The sequence below is a fragment of the Plecotus auritus genome, assembly GCF_963455305.1.
Source record: "Plecotus auritus genome assembly, chromosome: 4".
In the NCBI taxonomy this organism is placed as follows: domain Eukaryota; kingdom Metazoa; phylum Chordata; class Mammalia; order Chiroptera; family Vespertilionidae; genus Plecotus; species Plecotus auritus.
The window spans coordinates 130,789,983-130,812,464 of NC_137775.1; the positions used below are offsets into that span (position 1 = coordinate 130,789,983).

The following is a 22,482-nucleotide window of genomic DNA, read 5'->3' on the forward strand; positions in this document are numbered from 1 at the left end:
CTATTGGTGAAGTATGAGAACTGTAAAATTATTCAATTCATTTATTTAAAGAATAGTTGAAAAAACAGGGGACATTTAGCCTGGAAAAGGGAAGACTTCAAGGAAACCAAAGTCGATGTCTTTAATATTTGAAGTGCTGACACATATGAGAATGACTGCAAAGTTGGCAGGATCAGGGTAGACAGATATGACTTGATGTAGGATGGTCAGATCTTTCAGAGATTGGCTCGGCTGCCTCAGAAGGTGTTGAACGTCCTTTCACAATCATTTGTGTGGGTGTGCAACCCGAAAGTGAACAGCCACCTGCAGATGTGTAAATGACACAGCATAGACCATGTGGTTGGGCCAGATGACTGTTGAGGTCACTTCCAACTCTGAAGGTCTGTTTTTTGTCATTCTGCAAACAGATTCAATCATCTGGGCTTCTGTGTTTAATCAAGGACAGAAATAGTCTATCCTGTCTTGGATGTCTAATGCCGCCAACACTAGCGTTAGCCAAATTGGTAAAAACAACATGATGAACAACAAAATAGCATGTCATTTCAAAACCCAGTAGGCATGTAGTGAAATGATTGGTATTTTGTCCTCCCTCCCTCCCTCTCTCCAGTGCTTTCTCCTGCTCAAGATGGTCACACAAACATGGATCTGCCCCCGGTGTCGGAGCAGATCATGCAGACCCTGAGTGAGCTTGCCAGATCTTTCCAGGACATGGCCGACCGCTGCCTGCTGGTGCTGCATCTGGAAGTCAGGTATGACTCGGCCACCCACAAGATGCCAAGATTGAAACCCACCGTGGGTCATAAATCACTTGCTTTTTTCTGGAAAATATCACCATAATTTTTGATTATCATCAGTGTTGTTCTTTTTCCACACTGGAAGTGATTTGTAGCATTATTCAGCCACTCTGCAGTTTTTTGAGCGCATGTTGTATTGTGAACACTGTGATTCAGAGTTTGCAAGGCTTGTGATATCAGAATGACCTGGATTTGAATGTCTATACCAGATGGCTACTTGATCTTAAGACAGTTAATTACATTTACTAACCCTCAGTTTCCTCATCCTAAAAATGGAAACAAGAATTCCTAACTTGTAGATTTTATAAATGACATAATTAATACAATGTCTGCTACATAGTGAGGATGCAAAATGTGATAGCCTTGTGATTATGGTGATTTTATTGTCACTGATGTTTTTACTAAAGTGTTCTGCTGATCAAGAAGGCAGTATAGAGATTCAGGAATGATGGTCTCTTCCTTCAAGATCTTAAAACCCAATAAAAGAGAGTAAGTTAAAATAATAATTCATGAAAATACTGGCCTCTTGTTCCTTCCCCTGCAGGGTAGAATAGTCTGAGTACTTTGATAACTGCTGTTATTACACATATGGAAATGCCAGGAGGAAAAGACTAGGGAGCCTTTACTTGTTGATTCACTCATATAATAAATATTTATTGAGTGCCTTCTTTGTGCCAGGTAGTGTTCTAAAAGTTGGGTTATAGCAATGGAAAAACACCAAATGTCCCTACTCTCCTGGAATTACATTCTAACGGGAAAAAATAGCCAATGAGTAAAAAAAAAAAGATGATTTCAGATAAGAGCAACTAAAACAATAAAATGGCAAAATGGAATCGAGCAGTGCTATCCAATAGAAATATAAAGTGAGCTACATGTGACCCAAATAGATAATTTAAATTTTCTAAAAGTCACATTTGAAAAAAGAATATAATTTATAATTGTGTAAATTATAACATATTTTAACCCAGTATAACCAAAATATCATTTCAACATGTAATTAACATAAACATTATAAATGAGACATTTTGTATTTTTTGTCCCAAGCCTTCGCAATCTGCAGATTTTACACTCACGTCACATTGAACATTGGACTAGTCATGTTCCCAGTGCTCCAGCGCCTCCCTGTGGCCAGCGCTGTCATCCTGGGCAGTGCAGGGAATGGCTGTGGTGGATGAGAAAGTAGGAGTTTTGTGTTTGCTTGTTTTTTAGAGTGGGCAGAGAAAATGTGACAAGGTAACAGGAAAGAGCCATCTGTACAAAGACCTAGGGGAAAGGGTTTCAGACTCTCTGAGGGAGAAACACTCACAAGGTCCTGAGACAAAATCAGGGTTGGAAGAGAGAGTTCAGCTGATTGTGTCCCAGGGAAAAAGGGGAGGAGGCGGTGGAGTGAAAGGGTAGGTAAAGGAGCCGGCTGGAGCCTGGTTATGTGGGGTCATGGAGCCTGACACATTATAGGGTCTTAGAGACCAAGTGAACAGTTCACATTTTATTTCAAGTGCATTAAGAAGCCATACGAGGTTTTTAAGCAGGGGAGACATGTTCATTCATTAATCATTCATTCACTGTTTTTTCAATTTTTAAAAAATTAAATTTATTGGGGTGACATTGGTTAATACAATTATATAGGTCTCAAGAGTACATTTCTGTGATACATCATCTGTATGTTGTATTATGCATTTGCCACCCAAAGTCCAGTCTTTTTCTGTCACCATGTATTTGACCCCTTTTATCCTTCACTATCCCACCAACCCCTTCCCTCTGGTAATCACTATACTATTGCCTGTGCCTATGAGTTTCTGTTTGTTTTTCTTGTTTGTTCATTTCTTACTCTCAGTTTTATATCCCACATATATTTCTTTACTTTTTCTGTCTGAGTTGTTTCACTTAGCATGTTTATGATTGGGTAAAAATGTGGTACATATATACAATGGAATACTACTCAGCCATAAGAAAAAAATGAAATGCTGCCATTTGCAACAACATGGATGGATTTTGAGAATATCATGCAAAGCTAAATAAGTCAAGATATCCAGTCACATTTTTAAAAGATCACTTTGGCTATAAATGGAAAAGGAATTTCAGGGAGAGGTATGAATGGAAGTACAGTGACCAGTTGAAACCAGTTATGAGCACCAGCATGACGGAGGTGGGAATGTGAGAATGTTGGACTTGAGACACATTCTGAAGGTAGAGTCGATAGAACTTGTTAATAGATCAGATTGGGCCCAGGGACTGGAAGCAGTGAGGGAAAAAGGACTCAAGGAGAAACACCAGCTTTGGGACTGCAGCAGTTGTGTGGATGCCAAAGCCATTTTGATGGAGGTGAGAAAGACCAAGGGAGGAAACAGGTTGAGTGAGAGGTGGAAATCAAGAATTCCATTTTGGAGATGTTCAGGTGAAGATGCTTAGTAGTCATCTAGGTAGAATGTCAAATAGGCAGTTGGATATAGACTTGAAACTTCAGGATCAGAAATCTTAGGATTAGAGAGTGTATAGTAATACATTTTCTTCTAGATGACTAGGAGACATTGTTTAAAGTTGATGGATTTTTTTTTCTTTTGGAGTTTTTACTAGATTTAGATTTTTAAATGTAAATAGGATTTTGGTTCATACTCCAGTTTAGACTCTAGTTAGAACTTGGATATCTTTCAGTGTGCCCAGGTAAAGCCTAAATGATAATGTCTTGTTAATGTCACTTCTTTTGTATGACACTTGCTTTTTTTATTCTTCATTATCTTGTTCAGTGAGTTACTTTTTTATTGCTTGTGAGCACCTGTGAGTGGAACAAGACAAGGAGCATCACAGATTTGGAGTCTATTTTAGCATTATTTCTGAACTTAATTCTTCTTTAAAATAATCTTTATTGTTGAGAGTATTACAGATGTCCCTCTTTCCCCCCCCCCCCCATTGCTCTCCTCCATCCAGTTCCTGCCCCACCCTGGGTCTTCACCACTCTACTGTCTGTATTCATAGGTAATGCATATATATATACTAGTATAAGATCTTTGGTTAGTCTCTTCCCGCCTCCCCTCCCCCGTTCCCTTTGAGATTCGTCAGTGTGTTCCATGTTTCCATGCCTCTGATTCTATTTTATTCACTATTTTATTTTGTTCAATAGATTCCTTGTTCCTTTATTCTGATTTTTAGATTCTATTGTTGATAGATATGTATTTATTACCATATTATTGTTCGTATTTTTTCTTCTTCTTTTTCATCCTCTTCATCTTCCTCTTTCCCTTCCTAAAGAATACCCTTCAACATTTCATGTAATACTGGTTTGGTGGTGATGAATACCTTTATCTTTTTCTTGTCTGTGAAGCTCTTTATCTGACCTTTAATTCTATATGATAACTTTGCTGGGTAGAGTAATTTTGGTTGTAGGTCCCTGCTATTCATCACTTTGAATATTTCTTACCACTCCTATCTGGCCTACAAAGTTTCTGTTGAGAAACCAGCTGATAGTTGTATGAACTCGCCCTTATAAGTAACTAACTGCTTTTCTCTTGCTGCTTTTAAGATTCTCTTTGTCTTTAGTGCTTGGCATTTTAATTACGATGTGTCTTGGTGTGGGCCTCTTTGGGTTCCTCTTGTGGGGGGACTCTCTGTGCTTCCTGGACTTGTAAGTCTTATTTCTTTCACCAGGTAGGGGAAATTTTCTGTCATTATTTCTTCAAATAGGTTTTCAATATCTTGCTCTCTCTTCTCCTTCTGGCACCCCCATAACATGAATGTTGGTATGCTTGAAGTTGTCCCAGAGGCTCCTTACACTATCTTCATTTTTTTTTCTTTTTGCTTTTTGCTCTTCTGATTGAGTGTTTTTGCTTCCACATATTCCAAATCCTTTATTTGATTGTCAATATCCTCTACTGTTTAATCCCTGTAAATTATTCTTTATTTCAGTTAGTGTATGCTTAACTTCTGACTTGTCCTTTTTCATGTCTTTGAAATTCTCACTAGGATCCTTGAAAGTCTCACTGAGTCCCTTGAAGCTCTCATTAAGATCCTTGAATAACCTTATAACCATTGTTTTAAACTCTGTATCCAGTAGTTTGCTTGCTTCCATTTCTTTCATTTGTGACATGGTTCTTTGTCTCCTCATTTTGGCTACTTCCCTATGTTTGTTTCTATATATTAGGTAAAGCTGCTATGTTTCCTGGATTTGTTAGAGTGGCCTTGTGTAGCAGGTGTCCTATAGGGTCCACTGGCTCAGGCTGCCCAGTCACCTGAACTGGGGGCACTCTAGGTGCGCCCCTGTGTGGGCTGTGTGCATAGTCTTACTGTACTTGAGTCTTGATTGCTGTTGGCATCACTGGGAGGAATTGTCCTCCAGGCCAGTTGGCTGTGCCTAAGGTGGAAGAGCTGCTTTACAGAGATACCCGTATGGAGTAGGACCTGCTTCAGTGGGGCTTTGATGCTCACTGAATCTGTCCCTTAGGTGTGTTGCATGTGAATGTGTAGAGTTGTAATCTGGTGTGGTCTAAAGCTGTCCACCCAGTGCACTGGCTCTGGGGTCTCCCAGGATATGCAGTCAGCCATCACCTGGGACCACCAGGCAAGAGCTACAGAGAGATCTGCAGCTGGCTGCTATTTGTATTGAGCTTGAAAGTGCCCAGCTGAGACCCAGCTGTGAAGCAAGGCAGGCTGGTGCTACTGCCTAGTCTTGGGCCTTTTACTGGTAGATTTGGGGCATGCTGATGCCAGCTGCTGCTTGTTTAAGAAATTTTTGGAAAGTCTGAAGCCTGAGCCAGGACATGCCATTCATATGGAAAAGCTATTGCAAATAGTTTGGGTTGGCTGCAAATTGGATGGGGCTGGGTCTCAGGGAATCACCAGGGCAGAATGAACAGTGTGGACCACACTATGGAAACTCAGATATGGCCCCAGTCAGCTTTGCGACAGGGGAGGTCCCAGCACAAGAACAAAGACCCCTGCGAGAGAAAGCCATCTGGGAGAAAGCCATCTCCAAGTTCCTGCCCCTGTCTGGGAAAAAGCCATCTTCAAGTTCCTGCCACGATGCCAGACAATTCAGTTCCCCCCTGTATGTGTCTGGCACCCCTTACCCTGCCCCCGAGCATTGCCCCAGCACTGGAGCTCAGAGGAAGCAGGACCATTTAAGTTCATGTGCTGGCCTCTAAGAGGGACTGCCTGGGTGTCCAGCAGCCTCCATGTCACTCAGCCACAATCCTCGCTGGTTTTTATAGTCCAAAGTTACAGGGACTTCTCTTCCCAGCTCTGGAAGTCTGGTGTGAGGCTGGGACCCCTTGCTTCTCACGTGAGGCCTCCACAGCGGCATGCCTCCGCCCCTCCTACAAGTCTTGATGTACTTTCTTTACTTCTCTAGTTTTAGGATGGACAATCAGCCAGCTCTTAGGTGGTTCTGCATGATGGTTGTTCTGTATTTTAGTTGCAATTTTGACGTGGTTGTGGGAGATGGCGAGTACCAGCGTTTACCTATGCCACCATCTTGGTTCCAACCTGAACTTATTTCTTACATTCAGCTGTCCAGAAATAAGGCTTTTCTTATAGATATTCTTATTTGACTTACAATAAGATTTATATTTGTTTGCTATTTATTTGTAGCATGACAGGTGTTTTCTATGAGTAAGCAAATGCAATAGGCATAAAAGAAAGAAACCACCAGTAACATTCTGATGTCTCTTTTACCTGGGTCAGACAGAAAAACAAGAGAACATCGAATTCATTACTATCACCGCTCCTGGAATTATGCTATTGATTGTGCAGGCGCATGATGTGTTCTACATTTAGAATTATCTGCTTGTTGTGTAGTTAATTCCAGGTGGGATGTTTACAACACGTTTGAGTAAAATCTTTTAAATCCTTAACCTCTATTCTGCCCTTTTTGTTTTTCTACATCTTGGCAGTACTATTCTATAATGCTGAACATGTTTTAGTCATTATTTATTAACTCTACAAGGAACCATTTGGTGCTGTAACATCCACTGCTATATCTCCTTCAACATTAGTCTAAAAACAGAAGAAGGTCATTTTAAAAATAAATAACAACAATGCTGAGTTTTAGAGTCCTGGATGAAGAATTTTCTTTCCTTGACTTTTACTGTGAACACTAAACATGTTTGTCTTTTTCTAAGTTGAATGTCTTCACCTCCTCATATAACATGATTCCAACATTCAGGTTGCTTTCTCATGCATATGCTCCATTTGTCTTTGTTTCTTTAAAGTATCCTATCTAATAAAAGAGTAATATGCAAATTAACCATCACTCCGCTACACCCACAAGTCACGCCCACCAGCCAATCAGGAGCAAATATGCAAATAAACCCAACCAAGATGGCTACGGCCACAGAGAGCAGGAGGGAGGCTTGGGTTTCCCCAGCAATGGAGGAAGCCAAGCTTTCTGCCTGCCCTTGCAGGTCTAGGCCTCCACTCAAGGCTACAAAGTTTCAATGATAGAAGATACATAAGTCCAAACAGAAATGGCAGCAGCCACGGAGCTGGAAAGAGCAGGAGGCTAGGGTTGCCCCCGGCGATGGAGGAAGCCAAGCTTTCCGCACACCCTGGCTGGCCCAGGCCTCCGCTTAAGGCTACAAAGTTTCAATTATAGAAGATACATAAATCCCAGTAGAAATGGCTGCCGCCATGGAGCAAGCAGAAGGCCTGGCTCTGCTCCAGGCTACAAAGTTTCAATTGTAGAAGATACATAAACTCCAGATACCAGGGCCTCCACTTGGGTCGCCAGGGGGCGTGGCCGGCCTGCAAACCACCACAGGCCCCTCGCCCAGGCCGCCCCACGCCCCAAGGGAACCCCCACCCTGATCCGGGACACCCTTCAGGGCAAACCAGCTGGCCCCCACCCATGCACCAGGCCTCTATCCTATCTAATAAAAGAGTAATATGCAGATTAACCATCACTCCAACACACAAGATGGCTGCCCCCATGTGGTCAAAGATCCTGCCCCCATGTGGACACAAGATGGCCACCAGAAGATGGCCAGCAAGGGAGGTCAGTTGGGAGGGGCCAGGCCTGCAAGGGAGAGCAGTTGTGGGCAATCAGGCCAGAAGGGGAGGGCAGTTGGGAGGGACCAGGCCTGCAAGGGAGGGCAGTTGGGGGCGATCAAGCCTGCAGGGGAGGTCAGTTTGGGATGACCAGGCCGGCAGAGGAGGAAAGTTGGGGGCAACCAGGCCTGCAGGAAAAAGCAGTTGGGAGGGACCCAGGTCTGCAGGGGAGAGCAGTTGGGGGGGACCAGGCCTGCAGGGGATAGCAGTTGGGGGGGGACCAGGCCTGCAGGGGAGAGCAGTTGGGAGGACAAGGCCTGCAGGGGAGGGCAGGTAGGGGTGACCAGGCCTGCAGGGGAGGGCAGTTGGGGAGGACCCAGGCCTGCAGGGGAGGGCAGTTAGGGGAAAACAGGCTGGCAGGGGAGCAGTTAGGCATCAATCAGGCTGGCAGGGGAGTGGTTAGGGGGTGATCAGGCTGGCAGGCAGAAGCGGTTAGGGGCAATCAGGAAGGCAGGCAGGCGAGCAGTTAGGAGCCAACAGTCCTGGATTGTGAGAGGGATGTCCGACTGCCCGTTTAGGCCCGATCCCCGTGTGGGATCGGGCCTAAACGGGCAGTCGGACATCCCTCGAGGGGTCCCAGATTGGAGAGGGTGCAGGCTGGGCTGAGGGACACACACCCCGTGCATGAATTTCATGCACCGGGCCTCTAGTGGTCTATAAAACTGAATAGAACACCTCATGTGTGGCTTCGATAGTGAATGTTCACACATTTTATTCATTTCTTGTCACAGTACTAAGCTTTGTATTTTATTTTTACCATCGGTGATGATAATCAGTTTACAAAATGAATAAGACATATCTCAAGCAAATCCTTATACTGTAGTATGATAATGCTAAAATAGAGCAGAATGCAAGGTGCCCACAGTGGGAAGAGACAGTTAGCTCCCGGAAGACAGGAAACATGTGAGTCTTGTTCACTGTGCTGGCCCCAGAATCAGGAAGAGTCCCACTGTATAATAGTTGCTCAATAAAAACATCAGTCACTCTTGAGAATTAGCTGGTTTGAGACCAAACCCAGATAAAATACGTGCTGTTTCCCCAAATAAAACCTGTTGAATTGATTTTGAGATTCTGTTTTCACTCAGTAGTCCACTACATGTATTTGAAAGATACAGAGGTGCTGCATGGCCAACATCATCCTTGTGATCATAATCAGCTCGTGTTTGTTCTTTTCTTTCCTGCTAAGAAAGAATTAGAGCTTAGGACCTGTTGTCCAGAACTGGCACAATGAAAAGGTGGCTGGAAAGCACTACCTCTGGCATTTTTACCCAAGAAGACACTAGTAAAAGCATAGATAGAAAAGAAAAAAAAAAAGAAATGGGAAATGCTAGCAAGAACTCCAGAACAACTTCAAATGCAAATTTTTTTCTTATTTCCCCCAATTTTTATATCCATAGTCCATATTTTTCTTTACTATTGTTAAAGTTCGATTTTAAAGGGTCCTCAAATCCAACAGGTTCTGTTTTGAAGAACCCATCCAAACAGCATTTGACAGTTTACCTGTGTCACTGTAGGTCACACTTAACCACTAAACAGTACCTTTCCAAAGTTTGAAAAATAAGGCAAATGACACCCCCAAGAAATGAAAGACATGGTGAGGCCATAAAATATTGTTCAGTATTTTCTCCTATTTGAATGTTATAAGAAGAAAATTAGGTTGCCATTTGAGTCCAAGATGCAAAGAATGTCACCTTTATCAGCTGATTCTCTCACCATCAGCAGGAATCCAAGTGGGTTCAAGAGCCACCGCCTGTCACTGTTGGGATCCTAAGTGTGCACTTTCTGAAAATCAACCATCCTGCTGTGTAATCAACAATATTTGCAGAAAACCATAATGCCAAAGGCATATTAAGGTCAGCAATAGCATGCCAGAATTCAAAAGAAAAGGGGAAAAAAACAAACACTTTTTTAAAGTTTGACATTTGTCAATGACTACTTTAATTTCTTTTTCATCTCTGGCCATTTTGGGAGAAGAAGATGGTACCTTAAAACAGTGTTTATCTCTCTTCTCCGCCCCTCACCTCAGGATCTCATAAGCTCTCACCTCCAATCTGTAACAATATCATAAGTAGTCTCTCTACTTCCAGTTTCTTGCACACTCCACCATCAATCCACCCTTCATCCTGTGCCAGAGTGATCTTGCCGAAGCTCATATCCAATGATATCATTTCACCTCCTAAAATCCTCCTAAGGCTCCCTATGGCTTCTCAAAGTCCAAAGTCCTCAGATGGCCTCCAAAGCCCATGACGACCTGGCCCTGCCCATCTCCCCAAGCTCACCTCATGCTCTGTCCTGTGATCTGTGTGTACTGGAAAGAGCAGCTCATTACCCCCTGAAACTACCCTCCATTCACACAGGCCTTTGTCCCTGGTCTTCCCATTGTCTGGGTTATAATATTTATAATTTATTATAAAAATACTTAGCATTGATGGCTTCATTTTATTTTCAATTAAGAGCTGCTTAGTTTAAATTTCAACCACAGTGCCAATCAATTTCCCTCATCATTAATCCTCCAGGGTTGATTGACTTTCACTATATCAGAAAATCGGATTCTAGAGGGATCTGTGACCAGTGCACTTACTGGTATCTTGATCAAAACTGTACATTTTGCCAGTTAGCACATGAATGTCAGAATGAGCTTTTATTGGTGCAATTAGTCATGAGTTGCTTAGCAGCTGTTAAGATGAGTCCCCATCATGAAAATGAACTGGTAGTCAAGATATTTGGACTCCCTTGCATGAACAGGTGATAAGAATATAACACGTACTATACACAACTTAGCTCAAAATAGATTATAGACTATTCTATAATGATTATGGTGGTGCTTATACAACTGTATGCATTTCTCAAAACTCACAGAATAGTACCCTAAATAGGGTGAATTTTCCTGCTTATAAATTATTTCTCGCCGAAACCGGTTTGGCTCAGTGGATAGAACATTGGCCTGCGGACTCAAGGGTCCCGGGTTCGATTCCGGTCAAGGGCATGTACCTTGGTTGCGGGCACATCCCCAGTGGGAGGTGTGCAGGAGGCAGCTGATCGATGTTCCTCTCTCATTGATGTTTCTAGCTCTCTATCCCTCTCCCTTCCTCTCTGTAAAATATCAATAAAATATATTTTTAAAAAAATTATTTCTCAGTAAACCTGACTTAAAAGGAAAGATGGCAGTCAAGTCTGTGTTTACATCGCTGGGAATAAATGCCCAAGGTTTTTGCAGCCATGTGTTTAGGAATATTTCTTGTTACCTGATGCCAACTATAAGGGTAACAGAATCCTGACCCGGATTGTGCCATATCTCCCTCCAGGAGCATCAGATACATGCATCCAAAAGATTAGAGAGTTAGGACTTCAGTGAGCTCAGAGAATGGCCTGTGTGAACTATGGATGGTGTTTCTGTTTTTAAAATAAATTCCTATGTGTGTGGCATTTAGACTGAAACTTGCTTTTCATTTCAATATAATACAAAGGTAATGAAGTAGGCAATTCTCACGCACCTCAAACATCTCTGGCAGTTACTGATATCTACCAAAAAGAAATGAAGAGGGGGTGGAGGAGGTCGAAGAGGGTATGGGGGGATAAATGGTGATGGAAGGAGACTTGACTTGGGGTGGTGAACACACAATGCAATGTATTATAGAATGGTAGGGCTGAGACCGACATAATTCTATTAACCAATGTCACCCCAATAAATTCAGTAAAATCAAATAAAAAGAAATGAAGAATTGTGCCTAGCCAGAATGACTCAGGCCATTTCAGCACAGAAATACACTTCTTCCTCCAGCTCATTCAGATATGCCCTTTCCAGACACTAGCAGTGTATGTGCTTCTTAGGGAAACACTGCCCTCTTTTGGTCATTTTTTTCTTGGTCAGCCCTACCAGGTTGCAGTGTTCAAGGACACAAATTGAGTCTTACATTCCCAGGGCCTAGCACAATTTTTAACAAATTCATGGATGTTTTGTGTTTTATTTAAGTAATAGACTAACATTAATAAATATGCTAATAGTGATGACATCCAGCCTTACTATGCACTTCCTCTGTGCCAGGCCCTATGCGAAACACTTTCTATGTGGTAGCTCCTCAGGTATTGTTCTCATTCCCATTGCACAGATACGGAAACCGAGACAGAGAGAGAAAATAACTTGTCTGAAACCACACAGCTAATAAGGGCTGGAATTGGGAATTGAAACCAATGTAGTCTCATTATACAGCTTACACATTTTAGATCTGTGATATCTGCCTCTCATTTTTACTACAACGATATCTGTTGAAAAATGTAATGCTTTTCACACTATGCATGCAGTCTTGTCACTGAAAAGGATTGTAGAACTGATCTATTTCTCCCTCACAGCATGTGGATTAAATAAGCAAGGACCAAGGACTCTGATTTGCTCAAGATCACTTAGCTGTTCTGTGGAGTAACCAAGGTGGCTTTCTGGTGAAAGGGGGAGGGGCACATGCAGTTTTACAGACCACTGCTTCTGTAAATTTTGAGTGCACTATCACAAAAAGATCATTATTCTCATCAGAAAGATGAATTGCTAATTGCTCTCCCCATCTCTCTGTCTTTTCCAGGGTTCACTGTTTCCACTATCTCATCCCTCTTGCAAAGGAGGGGAACTATGCCATTGTTGCCAACGTGGAAAGTATGGATTATGACCCTCTGGTGGTCAAGCTCAACAAAGACATCAGTGCCATCGAAGAGGCCATGGGTGCCAGCCTGCAGCAGCACAAGTTCCAATACATCTTTGAAGGTCAGCCCTGCCCTGTCCCTGTGTGTTCAGGAGGGAGGGAGGGGCCGGTGGCCTGATTTTTCTCTATCATCGAAGTTTAAAACTTGTGGGGAAAGGTTGTTGGAACTTTTATATCTTTTTTGCTTAAAGCAGCAATGCCTGGTATCTCTGTATAGCCAGGTAGACAACAATATGGCTGCCATCTGCTCCTGGTTGATAAGGAGATTTAATCCAAGATAAGGCAGATGGCAGCCGGCTGCCTCCCTGACATGCCACTCATGAGCCATTGGGTAAATGTGTGGAGGGCCCTGAATTCACTCAAGAGGAACTCATAAAAGAAAAAGAAACATACACCATGAGGAGAGGGTCCTGAAAAAATCCCTCCTGGCTAAAATTTTCTCTCTGAGAATGTGTTATTGTTGGAAAACAAAGGCAACCTCCGATGGGCATTGATTTTAAGAAGGCTGCATCCTGAATGCCTTCAGGGCGGGCCGCAGGCAGGGGAGGGTATGAAGACAGCACTGCGGTGCCAAGCAGGTAATTTTTCCTGCTGAATTCCCTCCTAGGATCCCTGTCAGGACTTCACATTGCCTTCCCTCTTTTCTTGTTTTGGTTTCTTTGTACATAGACCTGGGCGCTAAAAGCATCCATGGTGTGTCCTGGAATGAAACCAGTGTTGTTTACAACTATTCAGAGGTGCATCGTCTAAAGGATTGTAGCCACCTGAAGAGAGGCAGTGAGTGATGCCTGGTCGTTGATTGCTTCATGAAACAGTTGTGTTCCAGAGAATGTGGACCTCCAAATCCTACTTTTTCTTTAAATCATATCATAAAGCTAGCTGTTAGTGAGCACCTGGCACAATGGATTTGGGGGCAGCGATTACGCTCTGTAGCTTGAATCTGAGGTGTCCATCTGAGAATTCACTTTTCCCTCCTGCAAAGTCCTCTCCGGTCTTTACTGGGGCTCTTCCAAGTCCTACATTCTCTTTCCCAGAGTTTTCCTCTCATTGTGCCCAGGCATTTCTTCACATGTAATCCTGCTGGGAGACCACGTCTCAAAATACAGGCCTGATCCTCTGACTTAGAATTGGTTTTAACTAGGAAAGTTTCAGACTTTATGTTTTAAAAGCCAGTTATTTCTCTGCGATGTAATTTTCTAAATTCAAAGGGTGTAATATTGAGTTCCCCAAGCTGGGGGAGGAGGTGACAGGTAAGTGTTCCTGCCTCATATTTAGTACTTCCATGAGTAGCTGGGGGGAAGTACTTCATCCCAGCTGTGGTTTAGAATTGCTGGTGTATAGTGATAACATAAAGAGACCAACTTCTAATAGGTTTTATTATTTGTTATTATTATGTATTACATAAATTTTTATGTAATATAGTTATTAGTATTTACTATTCTTTTTTATATATGTTTTCATTTATTTCAGAGAGAGGAAGGGAGAGGAGAGAGATAGAAATATCAATGATGAGACAGAATCATCTATCAGCTGCCTCCTGCATGCCCACTACTGAGGATCAAGCCTGAAACTGGGGCATGTGCCCTGACCAGGAACCAAACCATGACCTCCTGGTTCATAGGTCGATGCTCAACCATTGAGCCACACCGGCCGGGCAGTATTTATTATTCTTTACAAACAATCCACCTGCCCATACCCATTGCCTACACTTAGGATCTACTGCAAATGTCAGGACAGAATTATACCTGGAGGTATGGACTCAGGAGTAGCAGCCAAAACTTGACCTGCAGAGATTTTTCACAGAAGTCAGTTGTCTGTCATTAATGTAAAATCCCTGTGTGTCTTTTCCTCACTTTCAAGTACTAGCACATGCAAGTGGGTTTGTGGGCTGGAAGCAATGTTGGTGAGGATAGCAGAACAAGATAGAACACACCTTCCTCTCCCTTTGCCACCTTCATCCTAATGGAGGGGAAACTCATTCTGAAGACAGAGGGAGCCATTACACCCAAAGATGCACCCTAAGCTCTGACTTGAGCCACAGTCACCATGGAGGGACCATGCCTTCAGAAGAGGAAAGTAACAAATACAGCAGACCGTTTGGGACCAGTCAGACTAGCACTCAAGTTCTGGGGAAACAGCCTGCTAGAGTCCAGCTCTGCAAGAAAAAGGGAAAAAGAAGAACTACAAGTTTACTTAATTCCAAGTATTTAGAATTAGAATCTGGCTTCTTGAAATGGTAATCTACATGTGCCTCGGGTTGTTCTGAACTCAATTACATAGGATACCCTGAATGGGACCTGTAGTTGTTGATGTTCTGACCTGCTCTTGGTCAGTTTCATAGACCTCAAGATAGTCCTTTGGTGACAAGAACAAACCACTTATCAGACTAGAAATGCCCATAGCTATCTCGGAGGAATGCAACAGTTAATGCGTGATCTGCTTTTCTTTCACACTTTGCTTCTGCTTACATTCTCTCCAGTTGCTACTTCAGAAATATACTCCACTATCAATGTTGAGGTGTATTAGCATCAGTGCCAATAGCCCAATTTCTTATTGATTTATTTTTGCTTAGGTAGGTCCCGAAGCAACTTTTGAGGTAGCATATACTCCTACCTATTTTGTGGGAGAAAGAGGAGATCAAACACATCATTGTATTTACATGTGTTCTCCACTCCCAAAATACCTGTACAGGAAAAGAGTTCCTGCACTGAATAGTTTATGAAACCTGGCATATTCTCCAAGCCCTGGCATGGTGACTGGGTGTACGTGGCAGTGCTGGAGCTGTGTATTTACCAGGTTTTGTTGCCAGCAAAGTCTCCCCATTTTTCAGTACCAGGGCAGCATATAAATACTCTGAAATCATTGTGACACTAGCTGGTGCAGCCATCAGAGATGTGTATTCTTTGGTCATTTAAATGGTGGAGGATTAGAAGAGAGAAATCCTGTGTGTCAGTTTATGTAAGAGGTCACTAACCTATTGTTTCTTGTCTCCCTACCCCTGTGCCCATCCATCAGGCCTAGGACACCTGATCTCCTGCATCCTCATTAATGGTGCCCAGTACTTCCGGCGCATCAGTGAGTCTGGCATCAAGAAAATGTGCAGGAACATTTTTGTTCTTCAGCAGAATTTGACCAACATCACCATGTCACGGGAGGCAGACCTGGACTTTGCAAGGTAAGAGGGACGATTGGGCTCAGTTCCTTGTACCAAAGCCTATGATGTCATTTTTTAAAGTAGATTATTGGTTCTTAAAAAGTTAGTTTAGCCCAGTGGTCAGCAAACTCATTAGTCAACAGAGCCAAATATCAACAGTACAACGATTGAAATTTCTTTTGAGAGCCAAATTTTTTAAACTTAAACTTCTTCTAATGCCACTTCTTCAAAATAGACTTACCCAGGCCGTGGTATTTTGTGGAAGAGCCACACTCAAGGCGCCAAAGAGCCGCATGTGGCTCGTGAGCTGCAGTTTGCCAAACACGGGTTTAGCCCAACCGGTGTGGCTCAGTGGTTGAGCATCAACCATGAATCAGGAGGTCACAGTTTGATTCCCAGTCAGAACACATGCCTGGGTTGCGGGCTTGATCCCCAGGGTGGGACATGCAGGAAGCAGCCAATCAATGATTCTCTATCATTATTGATTTTTTTTATCTTTCTCTCCCTCTCCCTTCCTCTCTGAAATCAATAGGAAAAAAATATTTTAAAAAGAAAAAGTTAAACAGGTGCTTAATATTAATTAAATTTAGTGTGACCATTTTGCAATATATACATATATCAAATAATTGTGTTGTACAACTGAAACTAATATGCTATATATCAATTATATCTCAATTTTTAAAAAGCAAAAATAAATGAAATAGATTTTCGTCAGTCATAGAGAAAGTAATTCTATAAAATTCTATTGGAAACAAAGCATTCATTAGGTAATTTTTCCTATTATTTAACCTATGTTTTTCTTGCTGCAAAACTTGACTAACTTTTTTTTTTGGTGGGGGGGGGTGGGTTATAAAAGTATTATATGCTATTGCATAACATCTATATAGAATGCACCAGTGGGTCTTCAGCCTGGCCTGCAGGGATTGGGCCGAAACTGGCAGTCCGACATCCCCTGAGGGGTCCCAGATTGTGAGGGGGTGCAGGCCAGGCTAAGGGATGCCACCAGTGCACGAATCCATGCACTGAGCCTCTAGTATGTAACATAAAATACAAAGAAGATTATAAACATTACTCGTAAACTTTTAATCTCGAGACCGTGATATTGGGTATACTTTCTCCTGGTTTTTGTGCACGTATTCTGTGTGTAGGGGAGTTTTTGCACATGCGTATACATACAATTTCTCTTTCTACAAAATTAAAACCATGTTAATGTGGCTTTATATTTATTTAATTGTATTTTTCCTTATCAAATCATTATACTTTTTGAAAACATGATTTTCCCCATATTTATTAATATTCCTTGAAAATATTACTTTTAATGCCTGAAAATAGTACTTTTAATTTCACATTGTAAATGAACCATAATTTATTTATTTAATAACTTGCAAATTTGCAGACATTGGATTTGCCCTTTTTTCCTCTCATTATAAACAACAGGTATTGAATGTATTTTTACATGAATCTATTTCCTCATCTCTTCTATCTCATCCCAGAGGAAACCTGCCTCCCCTCGTTTTCCTGTAATTGAAGCTGCTGCTTTTAAACAGCACTTCCTCTTTTCTAGGTTTGCTGATTTCGGTGTTTAATGTTTCTTTATAATGTGTCTTTTCAAATTTGCGAGTTAATTTTATTCTCTCTTTATGAGGTCTCAACACCATTTATACCTTGCTTCAGTCATCAGACCTTCGGTGTTTTAATGAAAGTTTAACCAGTTTTGAAGAGGATAGATGATGATTATGGCTTTTCAGTGCTAAGCTTATATCTAGCTGAATTATTCCACAGACTCCTTTATGGCTAAGAAGTCATTTGTTTTTAATAATCCACAGTGTTCTTGCCTCATATCTAGTACTTCTGTGTCTTTTCGCTTGATATTTTGATTCTCTAAGAAGTTCAGGAAAATTTGAAACAATTCTTGAGACATTTAAGGAACGATGAAGTATTATATTACCTTGACAATTATTAAGACGTATGCTAGGAACTTTGCTTTGGAATCACATGGCCATATATCTTTGTGTTTAACCTTTCTTCTCCAATCTGTCACTGTGTTTGTTCCACTGTTGCCCTGTTCTGCTTCTCTGTCCTCCTTCCCTGTCTTATTTTTCCCCTACATGTGTGAGAGAGAGCGAGTGTGTGTGTGTGTGTATGTGTGTTCATTAAATTCCCTATTTTAGGCTAAATTTGGTGGAAAGCCTTTCTTGCCCAGATTAGAGAAACCAGGTGTGACTGAATGCTGCATTTATTTGGCCGCTCTATGGGGAATGATCTCATTATTGAATTAGTCTCATAATAACATTGACAAGGGGAACATAAGAACGTGGAGGCCTGAGGGATAGAGAAAGGCATTACTAATTCTCGGAGGAATATATTTTCCTAAATCCAATCATCCTTTTTAAATGATTTTTTTATTTAGCTGAAATAAGTAAATTAACACAGTTTTTGGCAGACAGTATGGGGCTCAAACACATACTAGAAAAAATTGGCATCTGAATAATAGAATGCTGACTGGGCAGTATTGGAGTTGGCATTGGTGGTCAGAGTGAAATAACTGAACAGCAACCGAGGCATGCCTTTCCCAGTTGGATCTGTGACTGAAGTCCAGGGAAGAGGGTGTAAGCTGAAATGTGGCCATGTGGGACAGGCACTGCTTGTTGTTACTCTCTACTCTTGGTGGGTTATGAAATAGGCTAGTGTAAATGTATGGCATTGGCTGATTCTGTCCTTCCCATCCTGGGTCAGAAGACATCTTACCACACTCTAAGCTCACGGGGCCGAGACTCTTCCTGTCTGTTTCCTTAGTGTCGGTCCAGAGTAAATGCTCATCTTGTACATGGGACTAATGAACAGGTACCAAATCCAGGCTTCTTTTAGTGTTGGTGAAGGGCTTGGATAAGGCCAAAGTTCAGTTTTATCATCAATGCCCTGAAAGGTTTAATCAGCTGACATGGTTCAGTTTCCTTCTAGGCTTTTAAGGAACCAATCATCCCCCTTACAGTCCTTTCTTTGTAGGGTGGAAAGTGTTACAGAGAGGAGTAATGTATCCCTACTCTTCATAGGCCTTGCCCCTCATTTTCTCTTGCCCTCATACACACACACCTACATAGACACACTTTACAGCCTTAACTTGTTTCTGTTCCGATTTCGGGAGGGACGGTTTTGTGAAATGGGCTCCATCAATTCTACTGAACTTGAAGCTATGTAAAATAAATGTAACAGCAATACCAAAATAGCCAGAAATGATAGACTGAAGCTGTGTGCCTCAGCATTCCTCAGGCAATGTCTAATCAAGCATGGACAGCAGCTGTATTTCCGGCCAATCTCTATAGGAATGTTATCTTCTAACACAGTAATTAATCACCAGTCAGCATGTGTCAGAAAACTTATTTAACAAGAAGTTGCAAGATGCTTGTAAGTTTTTCTCTTCCATAGCTGTTCTGGCCAGTGGGAAAACTAACTCCCTTTCTGTAATAAAGAAATGAGGGCTCTGAGGGAACTCTGTTTATGTTCATTCTTCTGCTTGCGGTGGTGTGAAGTTGTCTCTTTTTATACACACCTGTGCTCTGTCTAATCTCTAATAGGAGGATAAACTTTGGGTGAGCAAAGGGTCAAGATGGCCTGTGTGATCACCAGAATTGCAGAGACCCTGTGCCCTGTGGTAATGACCTCTGCTGTGGTTCTCACCCTCTGACTCCAAGATTAATTTTCAAACGCAGAAAGAGGCTTTGTCCTGGAAAATTGCTGGGATTAACTGAAAAGTGGAAGGCTTTATCAGTGTGCTTTTTAATTCCTGTCATCAGACATCATCCTACCCTGAGCTGTCACTTCTCCAGAGCTGAGTCACTGGGGACAGTCTGGTGTATCTCAGGAGTCTGAGTGGGCACTGAAGTCCCCACAGTGGACCTGGCAGTGTTTATAGTTTGTGAGGCCATTACTCAGAAAGAATACCCTGGAGTTTTCTTCCTAGTTCTCCCCCTCCTCTCCCTCCCCCAAATTTCCTCTTTGTGTCTGTCTCTCTCATTACAGTTGCCTCTCTTTTCTCCTTTATCTCTCCTGTCACTTCTGTTTTCTGCTTTCCTCCTTCAAGGTGTCATCTCTCTTTGATTATTTTCTTATTTTTGTTTTCCTGAGAATGGTATCTCTCATTCCTCAATCTGACAAAGGTAAGGAAATGAAAGCTAAGGTTTAGGAGTGGTAAGGGGAGTTCTAACACATAGAAACAAACACTTCCTCACCCTTGTGTTCCTGCCTTCATTCATTCATTCATTCATTCATTCATTCATTCAACAGATACTTATTGAGAATGCATCCTCTGTAAATCCTCCCCTTACGGAATTTGCATTATTGTAGGGCAAGACATACATAAGTAAAATACACTGAGTGGCCAGATTATTATGATCTCTGAATGCATAATAATTTGGCCACTCAGTGTATATCCTATGTAATAAAAGGCTAATATGCAAATTCTCCCCTCGACCAGGAGTTCGACCAAAAGGCAGGCCGCCCAACCGCCGATGTCCCCTCCCCCTGGCCAGACTGGCTGGACCCCACCCATGCACGAATTCATACACCAGGCCTCTAATATATATACTGAGTGGCCAGATTATTACGCATTCAGAGATCATAATAATCTGGCCACTCAGTGTATATGTATGTCAGAAAAAGGTACATGCTATGGAAAAAAAACTAGGCATGGGAAGGAGAATTGAGTGCACGAGGGTATAATGTGAATGTAATCTTCAGTTTTGGAGTTTTTGTGGATTCCTTAATAAGCTGATAGCATTTAAGGACAGAGCTAAAGGAAGAGTAAGAGTAAATTATGTGGCTCTCTAGGGGAAGAGCATTCCAGAAATGCTCTTTATGAGCAGGAGTCTAAGAGCAAAGCGCAGAGGGAGGAGTGTGCTTGGCATTTGAAGAACAGCAGAAAGGCCAGTGTGGCTGAAGGGGATGAGCAAGGGGACGAGTAGGAGGTGGGGTCAGAGGTTTAATCTAAGAGGCTGCGATCTTGAAGCCTGCTGTAATGATGTGTTGGCTTTTACTGTGAGTGAGGCAGGAAGCTGTTAGGGTTTGGAACAGAAACGTGCCCTAATCTGACTTACACTATAAAAGAATCACTCGGGCTGCTAGGTTGAAAATAGACGATTGAGAAGAGGAGGTTGCAGGCAAGGGCAGAAGCAGATGGAGCTGTTAGAAAGAGACTACAGTGATCCAAGTGAAAGATGGTGGTGATTCACAGCAAGATGGTAGCAGTGGTGAAGACGGCAGGTGGTCAGACGAGGATGTATTTTAAAAATACAGCTGATAGGATTTGCTGAAGGTCGCAAGTGAGCCAATGACTCCAAGGCTCTTTTTTCTCAGCAGCTGGCAGGATGGAGTTTTCATTTGCTGAAAGGAAAATGAGCCGGGCCCTGAGCCAGAATTGGGATGGCGGGGGAGGGGTTAAGGGGCAGTTAGGAAGGGGAGATCAAAAGTTTGGGCTTGGAATGTTAAGTTTAATGTGCCTATTAGACATCTGAATAGAGATGAAGAAGAGAGCTGCATATATGAACCTAGAGCTCAGGAAAGAGGTCTGGGATGGGAAGAGGAGCTTGGCTTATCAGCATGAAGCTGGGATTTAAGGCTGTGAGACAGGGAGAGGTGAGCTCGCAAGAACAACTTAGAGAAGAAAAAGGAGCTGTCCAGGAACTGAGTGGCACTCCACTGTTTGGATGTTGGGGTGCTGGAGCAGGGCCAGCGGAGGAACCTAAAGAGCAGTCAGGGGTAGGAGGACCACCAGGAGAGGCTGTCCAAGAAGTCAGGTGAAGAAAGTGTTTTAAGAAGAGGTGTCTTCATCTGTGTCAAATGCTGCTGGTAGGTTACATCCACTCCAGACAGAGAATTGGCCAAAGACAGGCCCCACAAGAGGCCTGAAATGCTTTGGTTTGCATTTCCTTATCCTCACTACACAGTTTACCCAGTGTAGAAGCAAGCTGTCCATGCATTTGGAGCAGGCTTCTCCCTCCTCAGTTTCCTGGGAGGGAATGCAATGATTAGAGTGTTTCTGTTGTGAACTGCAAAAAATCAGATGGGCAGCTTCTCTTTTCTTGTTGGGTGCTTACAGAGAAAGCTCTGCACTTCCCAGGATAGTTACTACTGTGCACTGTGTTTCCCATCATAAAGCAGAGTTGTGATCCCTGATCCCTGTAGAACAGGGGTGGGGAACCTTTTTTTTTGCCAAGGGCCATTTACATATTTATAACATCATTTGTGGGCCATACAAAATTATCAACTTAAAAATTACCCTGCTATATTTGGTCAAACATTTAAATAACTCACCCCTAATGCCTTGGCAGGGCCAGATCAAATGATTTCTCAGGCCTTATACAACCCGTGGGCCAGACATTCCCCACCCCTTCTCTAGAAGGATAAATACCTGGGCAACTTCATTTTTAATGAAGGGCAGTCTCTGCTCCCAGATGCCACACCCGTCCCTTTCCAGTCCCCTTCCAGCAACTCTGAGTTAGCTTTGGAGCTGGTCTATATCTATTCACTTAACCAGTGAAGACCTATGTTGCCTACGTATAGTGCCCATACATGGGAACATTTACTCCACAGAAGCCAACAGAGACATCTGATTGGTAGAAAAAGAGCCATTTGAGACCTAAGTACCAAAGGATAAAATAAATCCTGCCTGAAATGACTCCTCTGAACACGGGTTTACTAGTATATGGAAAAGTACAATATACCATATTTGTTTAACTCAATAAGACATTGAATCAGAAAGTGAAAAGATAACAAATAGATTGGGAGAAAATATTTGCATATGATATATCTG

At 42.4% G+C, this 22,482-nt stretch overlaps 1 protein-coding gene across 1 annotated transcript in view; it reads left to right on the plus strand.

Moving 5' to 3' along the window:
• The window catches only part of EXOC4 (exocyst complex component 4), a 771,568-nt gene that overhangs the window by 699,379 nt on the left and 49,707 nt on the right, over positions 1 to 22,482 (plus strand). The window contains exons 15-17 of the mRNA XM_080666468.1: positions 608 to 749; positions 12,404 to 12,582; positions 15,536 to 15,695. Coding sequence (XP_080522594.1) covers positions 608 to 749; positions 12,404 to 12,582; positions 15,536 to 15,695 — 481 coding nt within the window. The remainder of the gene's footprint in view (positions 1 to 607; positions 750 to 12,403; positions 12,583 to 15,535; positions 15,696 to 22,482) is intronic.